The following is a 16,614-nucleotide window of genomic DNA, read 5'->3' as shown; positions in this document are numbered from 1 at the left end:
CAAAGAAAGAGATGACTGCAGAATACAGTTGTGGAAAGTGGTGTTTTTGTTCCTCAGTATAAGGGCTTGATTTTAGCTAAACTTGCAGAGATGATTCATTTCAACTAATCTTTCAGTGTATTTAATAACATGATATTATCAATTGTCAGACAATAGTTAGAGCCCACTCCTTATTTGTAATGATATTCACTTAGAATATTTTACTGTTGATAAGAATTCAACAAAACACACACATTGTTCTTCCCTTTGTGATTCACTCACCTCCCAGTGCGTTGCAGTTCAGGACCACCATGGCCTCCAATTTCCTCCTCCTCCTCACCCTCGACTAAACCGTTTGGTAAAATATGACATTTCTTCCTCTTCTCCTGTTTGACAAACAGCACAGTTACTTTAAATAACTCTGACGTGCTGTAGAAATCTACTCAAGACGAATAATCAGCCGACCAAAGTCCTACCAACCTGAGATGGTACATTTTTGGGTGGCTCTATCCGTATGGACGGGTCCCACTCTCCTGGAGGCAGCACTGTCACCTGGTCGAGGAATTCATCGATCCCAGCGGTCAGATCGTTACGGTCTTTAGCTTTATAGGCTACGTCATGGAAAACCTGGGAACAGAGAAGAATGGATGGCTGTGAATGCTTTCCAGTGACAAACCCTGAGTGAACTGCTCATGAAGTGTACGTGTAAGGGGATGTTTGCCAAATGACATCACGACTGAACACACAAGTGCATTCACACTTATGGACTGTTCGGTCAAATTATCCCCATAAAAAGAGCTAAGATATGAAAACCTGGAACCTGCTCACCATGAAACATCAACCACTTAAACGACTTATAAGAGTGTATGATAAAGTCCATAATTTCCTTAATGGTGATGGAAGACATGAGGACATGAGCACTGTATATTAACCAATAACATGTTATAAAAACTCTGAGAAATGTCCCATTATTTCAGCAGTTTGTTGCGTTCTGCAGGACCATGAACTGGTCTGTACAAAATCTGACATTAATATTCAAACCCTTCTGTTCGGAAACTGACATGCAGGAATAAATTACGATAACGCTGACTGGGAGGTTCAGGGGATTCTTACCTCATCCGTCATAAGTGTTGCAATGGATCTTCCAATCTCATGATACTGCATCCCTCTACCCAGAGGCCCCAGGAGAATAAACAGAAACCTAAAGGGAAAAACACAGATATTTGCAAACCATATGTATAGACTGTATTTACTGCAAGGTTCACTGGGGATATATCAGCAGGGGGAATAGGAGGTGTTTGTCGAGGTTGATGTGTACAGGAGAATCAGCCTGACCTGGTGGTGATGGGGACTTCAGACAGACCGTTGAGCATAACCGCCGGGGAGAGACGCACGAACGCCACCACAGGTTTGTTCAGAAACTCCAACTCTCCCACCAACACGTTACAAGCTTCAGCGCCGACTGGGATCTTCTTCATGAAGTGAAGGTCTATCTGAGAGAGAAGAGGAGTACAGTGTGGAGAATGTCACAGAGAGGTTCAGCTTTAAACAGGGAGCAAGACTCTCGGGTATTGTGTTATGTTCAGTTTTGAAATGTTCGTGGGTTATTCTTCTTTTTTCTGACAGTGTGTGGGCTGCAGGATGAGGCAGCTCCAGTTTGCTTTTGAGTCGGGCTGTGTTTGGACACAGAACCGATGAATGCATGTGTTTTTGTCCAAACTTTTGTGCGAGCTCTCCGGGATCGTGCACATGTTTCTTTGTCATATGTAAGATTCGTCCTTCTGCTGGGAGTCCATGCTACTTGCGGGGGTGCCAACTGGTTTGAAGCCCAACAACTTTTAGATTTTGAGATTTTAAGATGTAAGAACAAATCTTCTGATCAGATCCTACAAGACACTCAGACATTATTTGCGTTTACTTTGACGTTACATCAAACAGCAACATGCACAAATGTTTAGTGTATAGGGATCAAATAATATATTCATATTTGCATTGGCTTCCCAAATTTGAGTCAAACTAGGAATTCCCAGTTTTAGATAATGATAATGATGCGAGCGAATCCTCCCTCTCTTCAGAAATCACATTCACTTATTACCACTATCACTTATTATTATTATAAATTGTAACGTTTATCTGCACATTAATCCTTAAACTGGTTTAACTGGACTGCAGTCCAAATATAGACCAGCTGTCCAGGCCTTTTGTGTCACAGGACAAAACATTCAAACTTGTCACAGATGTGCTACAAATGACATGTTCCTGAATCCTTTGTATGGACGAAGTTTCTTTCATTACCCATAGTGCATCAGAACTGACCCTCACCACGAAACTGCTCCTCTTACTCTGTTTCAAATACTGGACTTGCACTGAACAGAAAGTCTCTGAATATTAAGCGTGTTGATTTTTTCAGCGTTAATTATGTGCAGGAAACAAGTGTTGACTGGAGTGTTGTTTGTTCATGTGACTCTGTGTGGGGGGGGGGGGGGGGGAACGAGATCTAGATCCAAAATAATTAGTCACTGCTATAGTTTTGGGGATTTAAAGTTAAAACAGATTAATTTATTTCCTTGTGTCAATAAAAGCATGCAGCTGAGATCTATAAACTGTAGTGACATGTATAAGAATGGCACTACTGGACTGTGAATCATTTCATTAACATGCACATGAGACAGTTCAATAACTGACCTGGACAAAAGGTTAAACCCACAGACATCAGGCCGAAAGGTCGGCGGCAGGCTTTTATCTTTGCTGTGTGTGGTCATCCAGAATCAGACAAAGGACTTTTATCATATTTTTAGTGACTGTAATCCTAATCCCAGACTACATGACCTTTGAATTAAAATGACCAACAATGACCTTCTGTTCATCGTTGGAAACACACAACTAAACAAGAGGCTGCTCATTTTCATCAGACACGACATAAATGTTAACTGATACATGCTCAATACCATCACACCATAATCCAACCGGGTGTAAAGTGTTACTAGGCCAGACTGACACTGCTGCAGCATGGATAAGTACAAGTAGCAGAGAGCGTTCACAATAGTCAAAAGTAACTATAAATTTTCATCTCAAAACAATATCATGGGTATTCGTTGTGCAAAGAAAATTGTGTAAATTACTAATTTAATTATTATCACCTCCCCCACGGAGGTGATATATTCACATGTGTGTGTTTGTCTGTTTATTTATTGGCAGAATCAAACAAAAATACTAAACCGATTTCCACCAAACTTGGCGGAGGGAAGAAACCCAACACATTTTGGTTTAGATGCAGATTAAGGGCCAGGTGATTTTTGGTATGCTCTTTTAACATTGCCTGATTTTTATTGATTATTCCCGCATCTTGTTTTTTAAAAATCGTGCAGATTTAGTGAGCTGTCTTTTATGATGTGTACAATTCAGTGCTGATCAACATTGTTCAGATTCAGCCTGACAAATCTGCCTAATATCTTATTTTTCAAATCCCCTACTGTAACCATAGCTGTCACAAAGCTTCCCTGTTTGAAGTATAAGAGATATGTTTATTTGGTCCTTTGAGAAATTCATCATGCGACACAGTTTATGTCAGAGACAAATAAATACAGGACAGTGACAGAATCAACATGACTCCAAATAATTATATATTATCAAACTGAGGCTCAAGTAATTTCCTAAGTTTACTCAGTGGTGCAGTACGGGAGGTTTGGTCCCGACAGTTAAACTGATATATAATCATGTGAGTGTTACTTGAGAAACACTGTGTGCACAATGCAGCCGTCTGTGCAGTCATACCTTGCTGAAGTCGACAGAAGTGTTTTCCCTGCTGACGTCCACTTTCCCATCCGGACCCGCTAGGTGACACTGGGAGGACGACATCTGACCTGGAGGATCCAGAGAGGAGAAACATGATCTAACACTTCTCAATCAAGCTGGATTTCAGCAGCGGGGGATTTCACTATTTATCATGAGACCGACCAGGTGAGGAGAATATCTCTAAGAAGGAAAACTATGTTGAGGTTTCCACGTGCAAATCATGGAGGGAAAAAAACATCCAGACTGTCGTCACAAAATAATCCAGCCTCATAGTAGCAGGATTACTGCCAAGCTGCTTTGCAGGTCTAACTTCATTCACACACTAATTCTATCATTCAATAAGCTCACAGAGAATGAAGTGAGCTTCATCAGAGGACAATGATGTGTAATTGGCATTCGATGCCTCACAGGTGAAAATAAATTGTTCATGATGTACCATCTTGATTTCTGGTTCACTGTGAAATCATTTTACAAACACTTTGGTGGGTTCTGCACACCTCGTTCTGTCACTGGCTTGTAAAATGGAGTTGGCAATGAAGTAGCTAAGAAATGCTTCCAAGTCTGTGTCTGTCCTGGGCTCACTCCTTGTTCTGTGAAGACCAATACCAGACGGATGGGCATATTTATAGAATTAACTTGTTTTGTTTTTTCATCAACCTTCATTCAACCTGATAAAAAAACGTCTTATGATTTGCCAACATCCACACAAACCATAAGAATAATCCACCTTTGAATATGTTTTAAAGAATTAGATGGTAATGGTGTAAGAGCACTTTATTAATCAGCACCTGATGACTCCAGTGGGGCTGTGGCTCTGTGGCTGGGCTGACAGCGGCTGAAAAAATATGCAAGCTAGGCCCACGTGCATGTGGGACAGATTCTCACAGTTTGAATCTGGTGATCGTCGACAATCTATTTAATGCATCATATTAAAAATGCATTGTAGCAGCACAACTTTCATGATTTTAAACTTCATTTAAGTGGTCAGCAATAATTCACATCCGTTTTTGGAACATTTTCCATCACAGCAAACTTGAACGAAAGTGTATGTCAAAGGGACATAGTGTTTGTAATACAGCTGAGGACGGTTTGTGCATATTACTAGTCTACATCACGTTCTATATTTTTTGCATTGGATGGCCTACACAGAAAATACTCTGATGTTATCAAAATGAGATCAAATACTATTGTTACTCTAAAAAAATCATATGACGTAAAAATTCCAGTTTACGTTTTGGGGGTTTGCAGTTTTACCCTTTGCCAATAGGGGGCAAAAGTCAGATTTTTCCTTCTCTGTGTTTTTATTCTAATCATCATAGAAGCCAGAAGAAGTAAAACTCTTCAATAGCACCCAAGTCAAAAGTTTTACACGAATGCTTTATTTCTACTTTCGTCTCCTGTTGTCGTCTCATGATCGATAAGATGTATTTTAGAACCCTTTTCATGCTTCAAAGCCCCTGGAGACAGAATCTCCGGTTACCTCACCATTCTTGTCCAGGTGGGGGTCCGATGTCCGTCGGCCCATGTCAGCAAAGGAGCGTACGATCGGCAGGCGGTTAGCCAGCTTCTTCTGGTTCTGGTGATGGTGCTGCTTCAACAGTGTTTCCCGCACTTTCAGCCGGAGCTCATCCCCCAGTGGCGAGTACAAGTCCTGGTGGTCCAGGACCATGTCTAAGGACAACACACGCTGTGAGGACTCGTTCTGCAAGAATCTGGCTGTGAGGCTAAATAAAGTGTCAATAGGCTTAAGTCTTCAAGATTTAAAATAGCCTCACAAAGTCTCAGCAGGAAGGCAACAAGCACTCATTATACCGTATGATGAAAAGTAATCTAAATAAAGGAGGATTGTGTCTCTAATGTTACTGGTTGCAAAAGTTGGTGCATTACTACGCAATATGATTATTTTTTCTTCATAGTGACGTCATGATGACATCATTCCTATGATAATGAATTATCTATATGCGCTCCAGGTCATGTCTACAGTCCTTTACGAAGCAGAGATAACTTAACAATCTATGATGTCATTTTTTTTTAAATTCTTTGTGACTTCTTCATGACGTCACTTACAGTAATTTACTGATCATTACATTACATGTCATATAGCTGTGGCTTTTGTCCAAAGTGACTCACAATTAGTACACTCAACATTTATGAGGGGCCATTTAGGGGTTCAGTATCTTGCCAAGGACACTTCAGCTTGCAGATGGGGAAGAGTGGGGATTGAACAGGCAACCTTGTTGTTGGAGAGCAACCACTCTACCCCCTAGGCCACACCGCCCCTGATCAGTAAAAACGTCTCTCGATGATTTGCAGAGATATCTATTTTTCCAACCATATTTTGGTTCACCTTGACCTTTGACCCGTGAACTCTTAAAGTTAATAACCGGGTGATGCCGTCCCAGGTAATACTAACACCATTCATGCATTGTTAAGTCATTTTGTACACATATGAGCACGCAGGGTAATAAACGCGCCTCGTCTCTGTAGCTACCTGCGATCTCTTCGATGGAGTTGGCCCTCATGTCGAGCAGCACGGTGCTGTTGATGATGCAGCTGCGCAGCTCGAACAGACTGTGCAGAGACAGGGTGGCCACGTAGGGTTTACTCCATCGCTCCCCTCCGTCCTCAACGTCCTCTTCAAACTTCAGCCACCTGAGACACCAGCGGGAGTTTCAGTGAGGAGAAGGCAGCAGACGGCAAACTGTCGGACAATCTGTTCTCGCTGCAGCAACACTCGCTTTCATGTATATATATATATATACAAACATCTCTGTCTCCTGTTCTCTGTGTGTGTTTTACTCATTTACTCTCCTTCCTTATTGCCTCTCATCAGAGTATCACTGTAAATAAAATATGTCTGATTGGAGAGAACACCATAACTCCCATGATGAACACATTCCACATCTTGATTAACACTCGCAAGTCTCCGAGAAAAAAAACTGACAAACACAGACTTAAGTCCTCGAGCGATTACAGCAATGCATTGCAATTACTTAATGCAAGGGCCACATCTCCTCATCAGTGGGAGTGGGATCACCAGCCGGACCGCTCCATTCGATCGGAGCTTTGAGTAATGACGTGCAGGTCATGAAGGTCTGTGGATGCCAAGTTAATGACATGACGGTGTGACAGTATACCTGGCACTTTCCCTCCACTCCGGATCCTCGCCGTCCCTCACACAGATCTCGTCCATCTCTGTGAACAGGTCGTGAGGAATGTGCTCCTCGTCGTCGTCCTCGGCGCCCAGCAGGAACTGCACTCTCTGGGAGGGGGTGTCTGGGAACGTGAGGAAGTGCATGATTGGTCAAAAAACATATATGTGAAGTTTTGTCCCCCGTAGTTTATACCGTTGTATTGTAATCAGGTAAAAATAAAGATTGAATTAATGGATGAAAGTATATTTTATGGTCAGTACCATAAAGAGGAGACTCTCTACCCTCGACCAATGGGAGAGCCCGGTCCCTGCTCCTCCTCCTGTGCTTGTTCCCATGGCGGTGCCTGCGATGGCTGCGGTGCCTGGTGCTGCCCAATGGGACGTGGACCCCGATGTAGAGAGTCTTGTGGTCTGGGGACAAGTCCGACAGCGGTTAAAGGATGGTCTAATGTGTGTGTGTGTGTGTGTGGGAGTGTTTGTGTGTGTGTGTGTGTGTGTGTGTGTGTGTGTGTGTGCCCAGAAGCTTTACAGATTATAATTTCACCTATCATAGTTCAGCTCTGCTTCTTTAGCCTGGCCATGAGTTTGTGTGTGTTTTTAATGTAATGAAGTGCATTGCTCAAAACATCATACATAATAATGTAATGCTTAATGCTGGTATGTTTAATTCATCATGCTACATTAAGCATCAGACGGTATAGGCGTACCACCTGTTATGGATGGAACATGAAACATTTGACTTAATAACAATGAACCCACTAGGATTACTGGCCCATGGTTGTAAACCTTTGTCAACCAGTGCAGTTTGAGTCTCCATCGATTCTTTTTCCAGACTCATCTAAGGTCACTGTGACATTTGACCAGTGAAATCTCACCATTTAATCTTTGAGTCCAGGTGACAACAGTGCAAAATGTGAAGAGATTCCCTATGGGTGCTCCTGATGTATCATGTTCACAAGACATTGAGGTCACTGAGACCTTGACTTTTGATCTTTGACCTCTTCAAATCAGTATCAAATTCTAATCTGTTCATTTTTGAGTCCAATAGAACAATTTTACCAAATTTGAAGAAATTCCCTCCAGGTGTTCTTTAGATATCGCAACCACAAAATATACTTTGTGAGGTCACAGGGACCAAAACTAACATAATGTGAATGCTGAAAAAGATGGTATTAATAAAAAGTAATAGTGATCAGTGGTGGCATTTAAAAGGATAGTGTAATTAGTATAGGAGTTGCTGTATAACCTGTATTTTCATGATAATGAAAATATGAACGATCAAGTATATTATGTGCAAAATGTACCGCTGCAATTATATAATAAGTAATTGATGTTTGTATCTTAGTTGCTTTTGAACGGCTGTTCATATACTCAAGGCCTGCAGCGGTGTGGATTTGTGTTGCCTGGTTGTTAATTTATGTATCCTCTCCTTGTACTATTTAAAAGCCTTGCACAGCTGTGTGTGTGTGTGTGTGTGTGTGTGTGTGTGTGTGTGTGTGTGTGTGTGTGTGTGTGTGTGTGTGTGTGTTCGTGTGTGTGTGTGTGTTTGTGTGTCTGTTGGTGTGTTGGTGTGCTGGTGTGAGACTGTGAGCGAGATGGATAGCGAACGAGAGATATCTGTTTACGAACTCGTAAGTCAGCCCACTCAGCTCCCTGCAGTACGACATGAGGATTCAAACAACCACACACACTATATATAGTTTATATATCAAATTAACAGCGTGCAGAAGGATTTATGTGCCAAACAGCTTCTAACACAAGCATTTTAATGAAGGTATTTTTCAATCAGAACTTACTTTCTCTTTTTAAAACCAGCCACTACGCATGCATAAACATATATGCATGCGTAGGATGTTGTTTCTGAATATTGTAAATAAAAAAATCTTTGTATTAGTTAGAGAGACCCATTGAACTTTGATTTCGTATTGGGACGCATTCAATTTGGGTTATCTTTGCAAAGACATATCAAAGAATGATCTTGTCTAAGGCATTAGAGCAGCATTTTTTATTTTACAAAAACTTTTTTTTTTTACTTTGCTACTCTTATCAACTCAAGAGAAATCGCAAAGAGGAGGCGATCAGTGAATCTGATAGTCACGGAATAGAGACTTAAAACCTTCTGTTCCCAATAAATTTGTTCAGCTCTTTCCAAATCTCGTGTGGTAATATGACACTCACCATAAACTGAATATAAAGACGACTGCTCAACAAATGTGATGCCAAAACGTTACAATCGCCACCTGGTGGCTGGATGCAGTACAGTTTGTAAAACACACCTCCTCCATGTTAGTCAAACTGCATGTCAAATACATTTTTCCTCAAAGATTGTTTCTGTCATTTTAGTTATTTCTTTCAACACTGATGGATTTTCAACGGTTCATGTTTGGTGGCGTCGACCATTTTTACAAACAGTCTGTGGCACACACACATCCGGCAGAAGGGTATGAGACTCTGTTTGGTTAGCAATCTCTGACAAAAAAAAAAAAGAAGGTATTTTTTAAAGTACAGCCTATGATTTCATTATTAGTTTTGACAGAAAGTTTCCTTGAAAAGCTGTGGGTCATTATCAGTGTATGCAGATACAGATGGGAACTTACTGCTTTGTACTCTTGGTATCTTTTTTGTTTTGATTATCTGGGTTTCGCCAGTGATTGTGATATTGCTGATGTGAATTCCTCTCACCTACAGTCTCTGCCTCCCACTCTGCTCTTATCTCTTAGCTACGGGACCAGGACAGAGTGGGCGGACTCAGCTGCCGCAGCCTTTTAGCGTTTCGGGCTCTGTGTGTGTTCCTGATGCGTTAAGTGTTGGTCGAGTTATACCTTCCTCCTGCTCGAAGTTGGTTCCCTGTTGAAAGCGCGTCCCCCCTCTGTCCACCACGGCCTCATCGTCGTTTCTCTGTCGTACACATTGAAAACCAAACACACACATTCACAAATTCCACATGATGAAGTTACGAACATTCTACAACTTATAGAAACAGGATGAAACACATTGTCCTGTTAACTGATGTATCAGGAGCATTGCATTAAACAAGTGTTTGTTGACTTGGTGTTCCCCTCACAGATGAACTCGTTGTGAACAAACACATTATCCAACCGAATAGCACTGTTGTCATGGAAACTAATTGCACATCTCTTCTTGACGAGGAAAACATCTCAGTCCAAACAGAAAGCTTTTTTTTAAATGGGAACAATAATTTACCCACATACAAATAAAGTGTTTGGTTCTGTTTATTCATATTTTTTTTCTTCAACCCGCCACCTCTACTTACAACACATTGCAGTTGTTCTTACAGGATAGATCATAGACCGTATGTGAAGTTGGACAAGACATCTCCACTTCCTTCAAGTATCCAGAAATAAAGCCAAAATATCAGACTATGGTATGGAACCAGAATCTGCACTGTTCCATACCATACCTCCACAAACATCAGCGTGATAAGAACTACCGACTAATGTATTCAACTCTGACTTTTTAGTTTGGTCCATGTCCCATTCGCCAACACGGAGGAAGTGACCAACACTGCAGACAGCCAACAGGCGATGACACTTTGCATTCTATGTTATTACAGTCTACGTGATGGATTAAAAAAATACACTTCATTATTTAACTATATTCAAAAAGAATGTATGTGATCGCAGCAGAAATAAAGATCGAACCCAGAAGAGAGAGAGAGAGGAGAGAGAGAGAGAGAAAGACAGAGAGAGAGAGTATAATTTTGAATGCAGAGCTTTTGCCAGATTATAAGAGACAAAACTCAATGGCCGCTTCAACATGTGGCTGCAGTTAATAAGCAGTGACCGTAATTAGTTAGAGTGTGTGCGTGTGTGAGTGTGTGGGTGAGTGGGGGGGGGGGGGGGGGCAAGAGAAATACAGCAGGACACACAGACAGTGTCATAGCAGGAAATTACTCGGAACTGATTAGAGTCAGTGAGAAAAACCATCATTCTGTGGTGTGAACGCCGGCCTGCTTATGTAATAAGCAAGAAGAGAGGAGTGAGGAGGTGGCAAGAGGGAATCAGAGGCACACAGCAGAAATATCATTATTTCCAGTGTGCATGGAAGTGATGCAACCTCAACCACTGCTTTTGCCTCTTTTCAAAATCCTGTTAAGAGTCAGCACGCTAATGCAGCTCACCATGAGCAATCAAAATGTTCAGCTTCAAACTGTGAGTGACCAACCAAGAGAAAACCAGACAAAGTGACAATGGACTGTTACATTAATAATGATGTTTAATAAAACCGTATACAATGAATCTGTAAAACCCACATGTGGTTGATTGGAGGTCTAAATGTCTGTAAATGTAAACAAATCACATGACACCAACAATTTAAATAGCTTGGTGTATTTTGTATTTATTGAAATTCTCTTGGTCTGAATATATTTCTGTCCTTGGCTGGAGCAACTAAACCCATTTCCCCACAAGGGATCAATACGTTTTCTTCGGATTCTGATTCTGATCCTTTGGACAAGAAGTCAGCTTAAGAGGCTACCAGGCAAAAGGCCATGACATGACAATAACAATTGAACCCAACTTACATCATTTCTAGCACTCTGTGATATAAACTATATGTTACTCGGTAGATCATCCCAACAGTCCCCTTATGAAACTTCATCTCATAAATATCCGTCCCCTAAATATTTGCAGAATGGATTGTTTTCTGAGAAATCAATGAAAATGTAAAAATATGTTCTTTCTATGGAGAATGTTTTTTAACAGGAGCCCAGACTGGTCAAACTGAACACCTTTTGAGTTTTTATGACAGGTTCCTTTTCAAGTTTGGAAGGGGGGGTGGTGAGGTAAAGGGTTATTCAGCTGCAACGTGCAACTTCACAACTAACTTCTACACACTGAACCTTTTAAGAAAGTGGAAAGACACTGACAAATATCAGACAGACAAACAAAGGGGGTAAACGTGAAATAAAATAACTTTTCGGAAAACTTAAATGAAAACTCCCACTACGACAAGTGTTGTACTGGGATGGCGTTGATTTAATGTTGCCTGATCAATCCGTGAGATGTGTGACTTACAAACACAGCTCAGACGATGATTGCTTCTCGGAGCTGGACACTGTGCTGGTGTTGATTGCTACACCACTGCTGTGGATTTAAAACTACCTGTCATTTCCTGTAAATCCAAGCAACAGCTGGGGTTCAGAAAGCAGAACAAACACACGCGGGGCCCCGGCTTTTGCTAAGTGTTCCTCAAACAGAGCCAAACAATTCAGAAGCACTTATCAGAGCAGGTATTTCTATCTCCATGTAAGCTCACTTGATATCAGCTTTTCCCCACCAGTTGACCATCGGGGCATTATGATAATGAAGGGTGCTGCTGTTCACAGCTGCACCGACACATGGGCCGGCCGAGGGCACCAGGATGATGTTGATAATCTGTCTACAAATACACAGGCCAGGATCATCATCCCTACTCAGATTAAACTGCCAGTATTTGTTACTAAAGCAGGGGCCACATTAGCCCATATTAAAAATGCATATAAAATGTGAATGTTTAAACAGTAAAAACAGCACTTTACATTTAAATAGTATTTTTACTAAGAAAACTGTCTCTATAGAAAGAGCTTGACTACGTTGCCTCTAACAACATAATCAGATGAGTCCTGACACAGAGACACTGATACTATTGATTCACAGATATTATTTTCAGACTCACAAGTGACAAAACTAGGTTCTCAATGCAGATTGCAGGCTCTAAAGAAAAACTGAATCCAATGACGTCTTCTTCTGGAAGACTATACAGGATACTCACAGCTAAGGGAAATATTTTTAGGCAGTTGGAAATTCCTTCATCTGTCATTTTAACAGACAAACAATTTGTATGAGCTGAATGTTAATGTTTTCATCTGTAGTTATCTGTTGATGAATGTACATAAGCCCCGTTTCAATAAACTGCCTTTGTCATCACGATAAAAGATGTCAAACCACGCAAACCGCTGAAGTGGTGTGACAGGGCGCGGAGCATACTTGGATCTGATCCATGCGGACAGCCCTGGCACATTTGGAAACATCTGTGGCAGCAATGGCATGAACCGCACTGGCTTTCATGTGCTGCAAAATGCACTGTAATCCTTAAATGTCTCTGATATAAACTTCAACCTCCTCTAAGAGGACACATTAGTAGTGAACACAATTTTTCTATTTTTTCAGAGCTGCTATTTAAAGAATTTTCAGCTCTGAGCCCTCATTTAGTCAAGTATAATATCTGCTTCCTTGATGTCTGAAGGGCAAGATGGATCAGTCGCAGTCAACAGGAAAAGCTCTTTTCTGCTTTTGCCCTTTTTTTGCTGTATTTTATCAGGCGTTAACTGTCATTTTTGGACACGTGGAGAGAACGATCTCTGTAGAATTCCAGCCTTTGAACGTACACACGTCTGTTAACCTCATATTAGCTAAAACATCAGAAGATCCTGTGAACATTAAGCCTTTATCCTACCTGATTTTTGGAGAGCCAAGGAGCCTGCAAGTTTTCTGAATGCATGAGCTTTTCCTCGTGTGTCTCTGTCCACTCTTTAATCAGTTAAGTCAGCGTGCGACGCAGTGAAAGCTCTGCAGTGCGAACTCCTGCTGCCCGGCTTCACACCATGGCTGATAAATGCTGAAGCCCTTCTGTCCAACAACTGTAATTCGTGATTGAGCGTCTATCAACAGCTCGACGAGAGAGATTATAGATGTGACATCACATCACAACAGAGCTTGATTCATACTAAAGCACATATCTCTTACTGTATGTGAATACAGGTAAACTATATATATATATTATAAAGTAAAGATAATCTTGTCACATAGCATCAAATCAACTTGGTCACTCATACAGGGAAGTGTATCAGCAGCTTGGCCACTTCAGGCAATGATACAGCATTTCTTCCTGTGGCCCTGATAAAAATGTATGTGAACCCAAAGTGGCCCACTTGTAAAATTGCAAACATGGTTGAAATATCACAAAACAAACGTGGGCCTTTTTGGAAAGCAGGTGTTGCTCTACACAAGGTGAAATCTGCATGGGACCTAAAGTCGCCCTACGAGGTAAATTGTGAATATGGCCGAAATAGCACAAGACTAATTCAAACGTAATTCACCTTTGGCACCTTTGGTTGACATACAGTATTGCTATTGAGGATTACTTGTGGCTTGATCAGGTTAAACAGGAGCGGACCATCCAAAGGCCATTTTCCACACAGGACGTATGGACCAAATCTGGGCAATAACAATTCTGCTATGTGCTCTTAACAATTCGTTCAAAGGAAACTAATACACCTCAATGCATCAGAATGTACATGATATATGTTACAAATGCATATAAGATGAGAATATTGTGTATGTCGTATGTTTGTGATGTCAACTTTCATCGTTGGGTTCAGAAAGCAATAACATCCAGGAACTCACCAAACTTCTACGTCCAAATGACGAGCCAAACAAAGGGTTAACCTGAAAAATAAAAGAGGATCATGAGTACTTGCAGTATATTATGTGTAATCTACATAGTTCTTGAATTTCAGGAAATCAGCCACCGGAAGCATTCCCACATTCTCACATATTTTTTCCCCTTCAAATGAGATAAAGATTAACTCTGAAATGTTTTTTTCTTTTTTTTTATTCATGTTCGGTGACTTCTAAGGTCAGGTTGTGACCTAGCGCTTTGAAACCAAAGCCACTAAAAGTAGCATCAGAGCAAACTCGCAGCCAAAAGCCTGTCAGTCTAAAACCTTTTGGCTAAATGGGAGAAAAAGCTGTTGTGATGTAAACAGCAAAAGGATAATGACAAACAAATCTCCTCCAAAATGATGAGCATAGGGCTCACAGCTGTCTGAGAACATCCTCTGAGTGTCTGCGCTTTCTTTTAACCGAGAATTTCCCCAAAACAGATGCTACAATTTGATGATGGGAGCGTATCTGACACTTAAAAGTGTATTTGTGGTGCTATGTTATTCACAATTTACATTAAACTTAATCTGTCTCTCAATTCACTTCCATGAAGAGATCACACAAGGTCACTGCTTTCTGAAAGTGGAACATCTGTCACAGCAGGGATTTGTCCTGTTCTGTAAAAATTGTGTAGCACAAAATAATGGGACTTGAAATTATTAACTATTAAACAGTTTCACATTGAAATAAAAGGGCTAATGGAAGCCTCCAGGTAGTGTCAGTAATCTTCCACATCATGAAGATGAAGTCACATCTTGTCTCACTGAATAAAAAACTTGACGTAACAAAGCAGGATCAGCATGTTGCAAGTTCTATCACAAAGTCATTTTGTTTGGTCGAAGCTCCACAGGTGATCTGCAAACTGCAAAAAGCTCCACAGTCACCATCATCATCTGTGGAATGATTCAGGCTTTAACCCTCATCTGCCTCCTGGAATAACTCTAAACAACATATTTAACATTTTACCATTGAACTCCATGCTATACATGACATCAGTAAAATCAGTGCATCAATTGTCGTTTACCGATGGCAGCAGCAGCGGCTCGATCTGTGCGCCCTGGTCCGTGGGGTTCATCGTCTTCTCCCGCGGCGCTCCACCGTGTACCTGGGGCTGGGGGTGGGGGGACTGGGCGGAGATCTCCGGCTGGGCGTGTGTCTGTGGGTGCGTAATCCAGTCAGGTACAGCGGAGACTGAGCAACCACACGGCGGGTCACATGTGTAAATGGCCGCGGCTCGGTCAGCGGCTCGGAAACGATTAGCGCTTCTCAGACGCTTCAGGGAAACATGCGCGCCTCTCGCACTGCGGCGGGCGCGGGCGCGTCACTTTGGAAATGTTGTTTTTGTTTCAGACACATGGAAAGTGAGACATGGTGACGAAATCTGTGGAATTAGAAGAGAAGATGTTTAATGTTTTATCTCTAAATATGATCAACAAAATGTACCATTCATTCGTTGCAGATTATTTAACCAACCTTATTCATATAGACTCCGGGTTGGGGGTCATCGTTCAAAGGACACAAACTTGCCATTTGTGTCCTTTGAATGAAACTGCTTTTTCAATCTAAAAAACAATGAAACATTTAATACGATTTTCAGAATTTGGTTTCCATGGCACATCTTGTAAAATAAAAACATATTGGTTGTTTTCTCTTTTAAATTTTAAGCATCTTGCAAAAATGGAAGTCTTTCCCTCAGTCTGACACAACTCAGACCAGCTATTGAGGCAAAAAAATTTAAACTCATAAAAACCTAGAGCCTTAACAAACCATCAAGTGTTGTTTCATTACTACTAATAATATATCTCACTCCCTTATAGGAACTGAACTCCAAGAAATCAACTTGGTGTAAGAAAACATCCATTCAAAAACAAACGCAATGAAAACAATTGTGTGTAAGATGATAAGAAAGTGATTCCCGAGGCCCAACCTGCACATCAACTGAAAATGGAAAGCAACAGGGACACTGCTCAGTTAGACAACCGTGATCATTGTGAATAAGACTGAACTTTATCTGAGAGAGATGTGTTGAATGGTGAAGCAATGAGAGCACGTGTTAAAGTTAGTGAACTAAATGTGCTTTCCCACTTCTTAGCTGCTGTATAGTATCAATTTTTATTCAGAGCGTGTGTTAACATCTCTGTCCACCTGGAAACACGTTTGTCTCTGCAGGTTCCAGTCCTGCATGTGACCAGCAAAGGTTTCCTTTAATAACAGTGAAGTGCCGCCATCTGGTGTAGATCA

The 16,614-nt window shown here is 41.2% G+C and overlaps 1 protein-coding gene across 3 annotated transcripts in view; it reads right to left on the bottom strand.

Moving 5' to 3' along the window:
• LOC133966903 (sodium-driven chloride bicarbonate exchanger-like) overlaps window positions 1-16,614 on the bottom strand; it is a 30,337-nt gene that overhangs the window by 8,309 nt on the left and 5,414 nt on the right. The window contains exons 7-18 of one of the 3 annotated variants that reach the window (XM_062401979.1): window positions 15,408-15,478; window positions 13,385-13,447; window positions 9,751-9,826; window positions 7,190-7,339; window positions 6,912-7,050; window positions 6,266-6,426; window positions 5,260-5,445; window positions 3,754-3,842; window positions 1,315-1,472; window positions 1,093-1,180; window positions 460-606; window positions 262-365 (exon numbers count right to left, since the gene is read on the bottom strand). In XM_062401979.1, coding sequence (XP_062257963.1) covers window positions 262-365; window positions 460-606; window positions 1,093-1,180; window positions 1,315-1,472; window positions 3,754-3,842; window positions 5,260-5,445; window positions 6,266-6,426; window positions 6,912-7,050; window positions 7,190-7,339; window positions 9,751-9,826; window positions 13,385-13,447; window positions 15,408-15,478 — 1,432 coding nt within the window. Of the gene's footprint in view, window positions 1-261; window positions 366-459; window positions 607-1,092; window positions 1,181-1,314; window positions 1,473-3,753; window positions 3,843-5,259; window positions 5,446-6,265; window positions 6,427-6,911; window positions 7,051-7,189; window positions 7,340-9,750; window positions 9,827-13,384; window positions 13,448-14,334; window positions 14,377-15,397; window positions 15,583-16,614 lie in introns of those variants that run through there. The other 2 variants (XM_062401978.1, XM_062401977.1) reach the window with 2 other exon arrangements.

The sequence above is a fragment of the Platichthys flesus genome, chromosome 13 (assembly GCF_949316205.1).
Source record: "Platichthys flesus chromosome 13, fPlaFle2.1, whole genome shotgun sequence".
Classification (NCBI taxonomy): domain Eukaryota; kingdom Metazoa; phylum Chordata; class Actinopteri; order Pleuronectiformes; family Pleuronectidae; genus Platichthys; species Platichthys flesus.
This window is presented reverse-complemented; position numbering and strand designations above follow the sequence as displayed.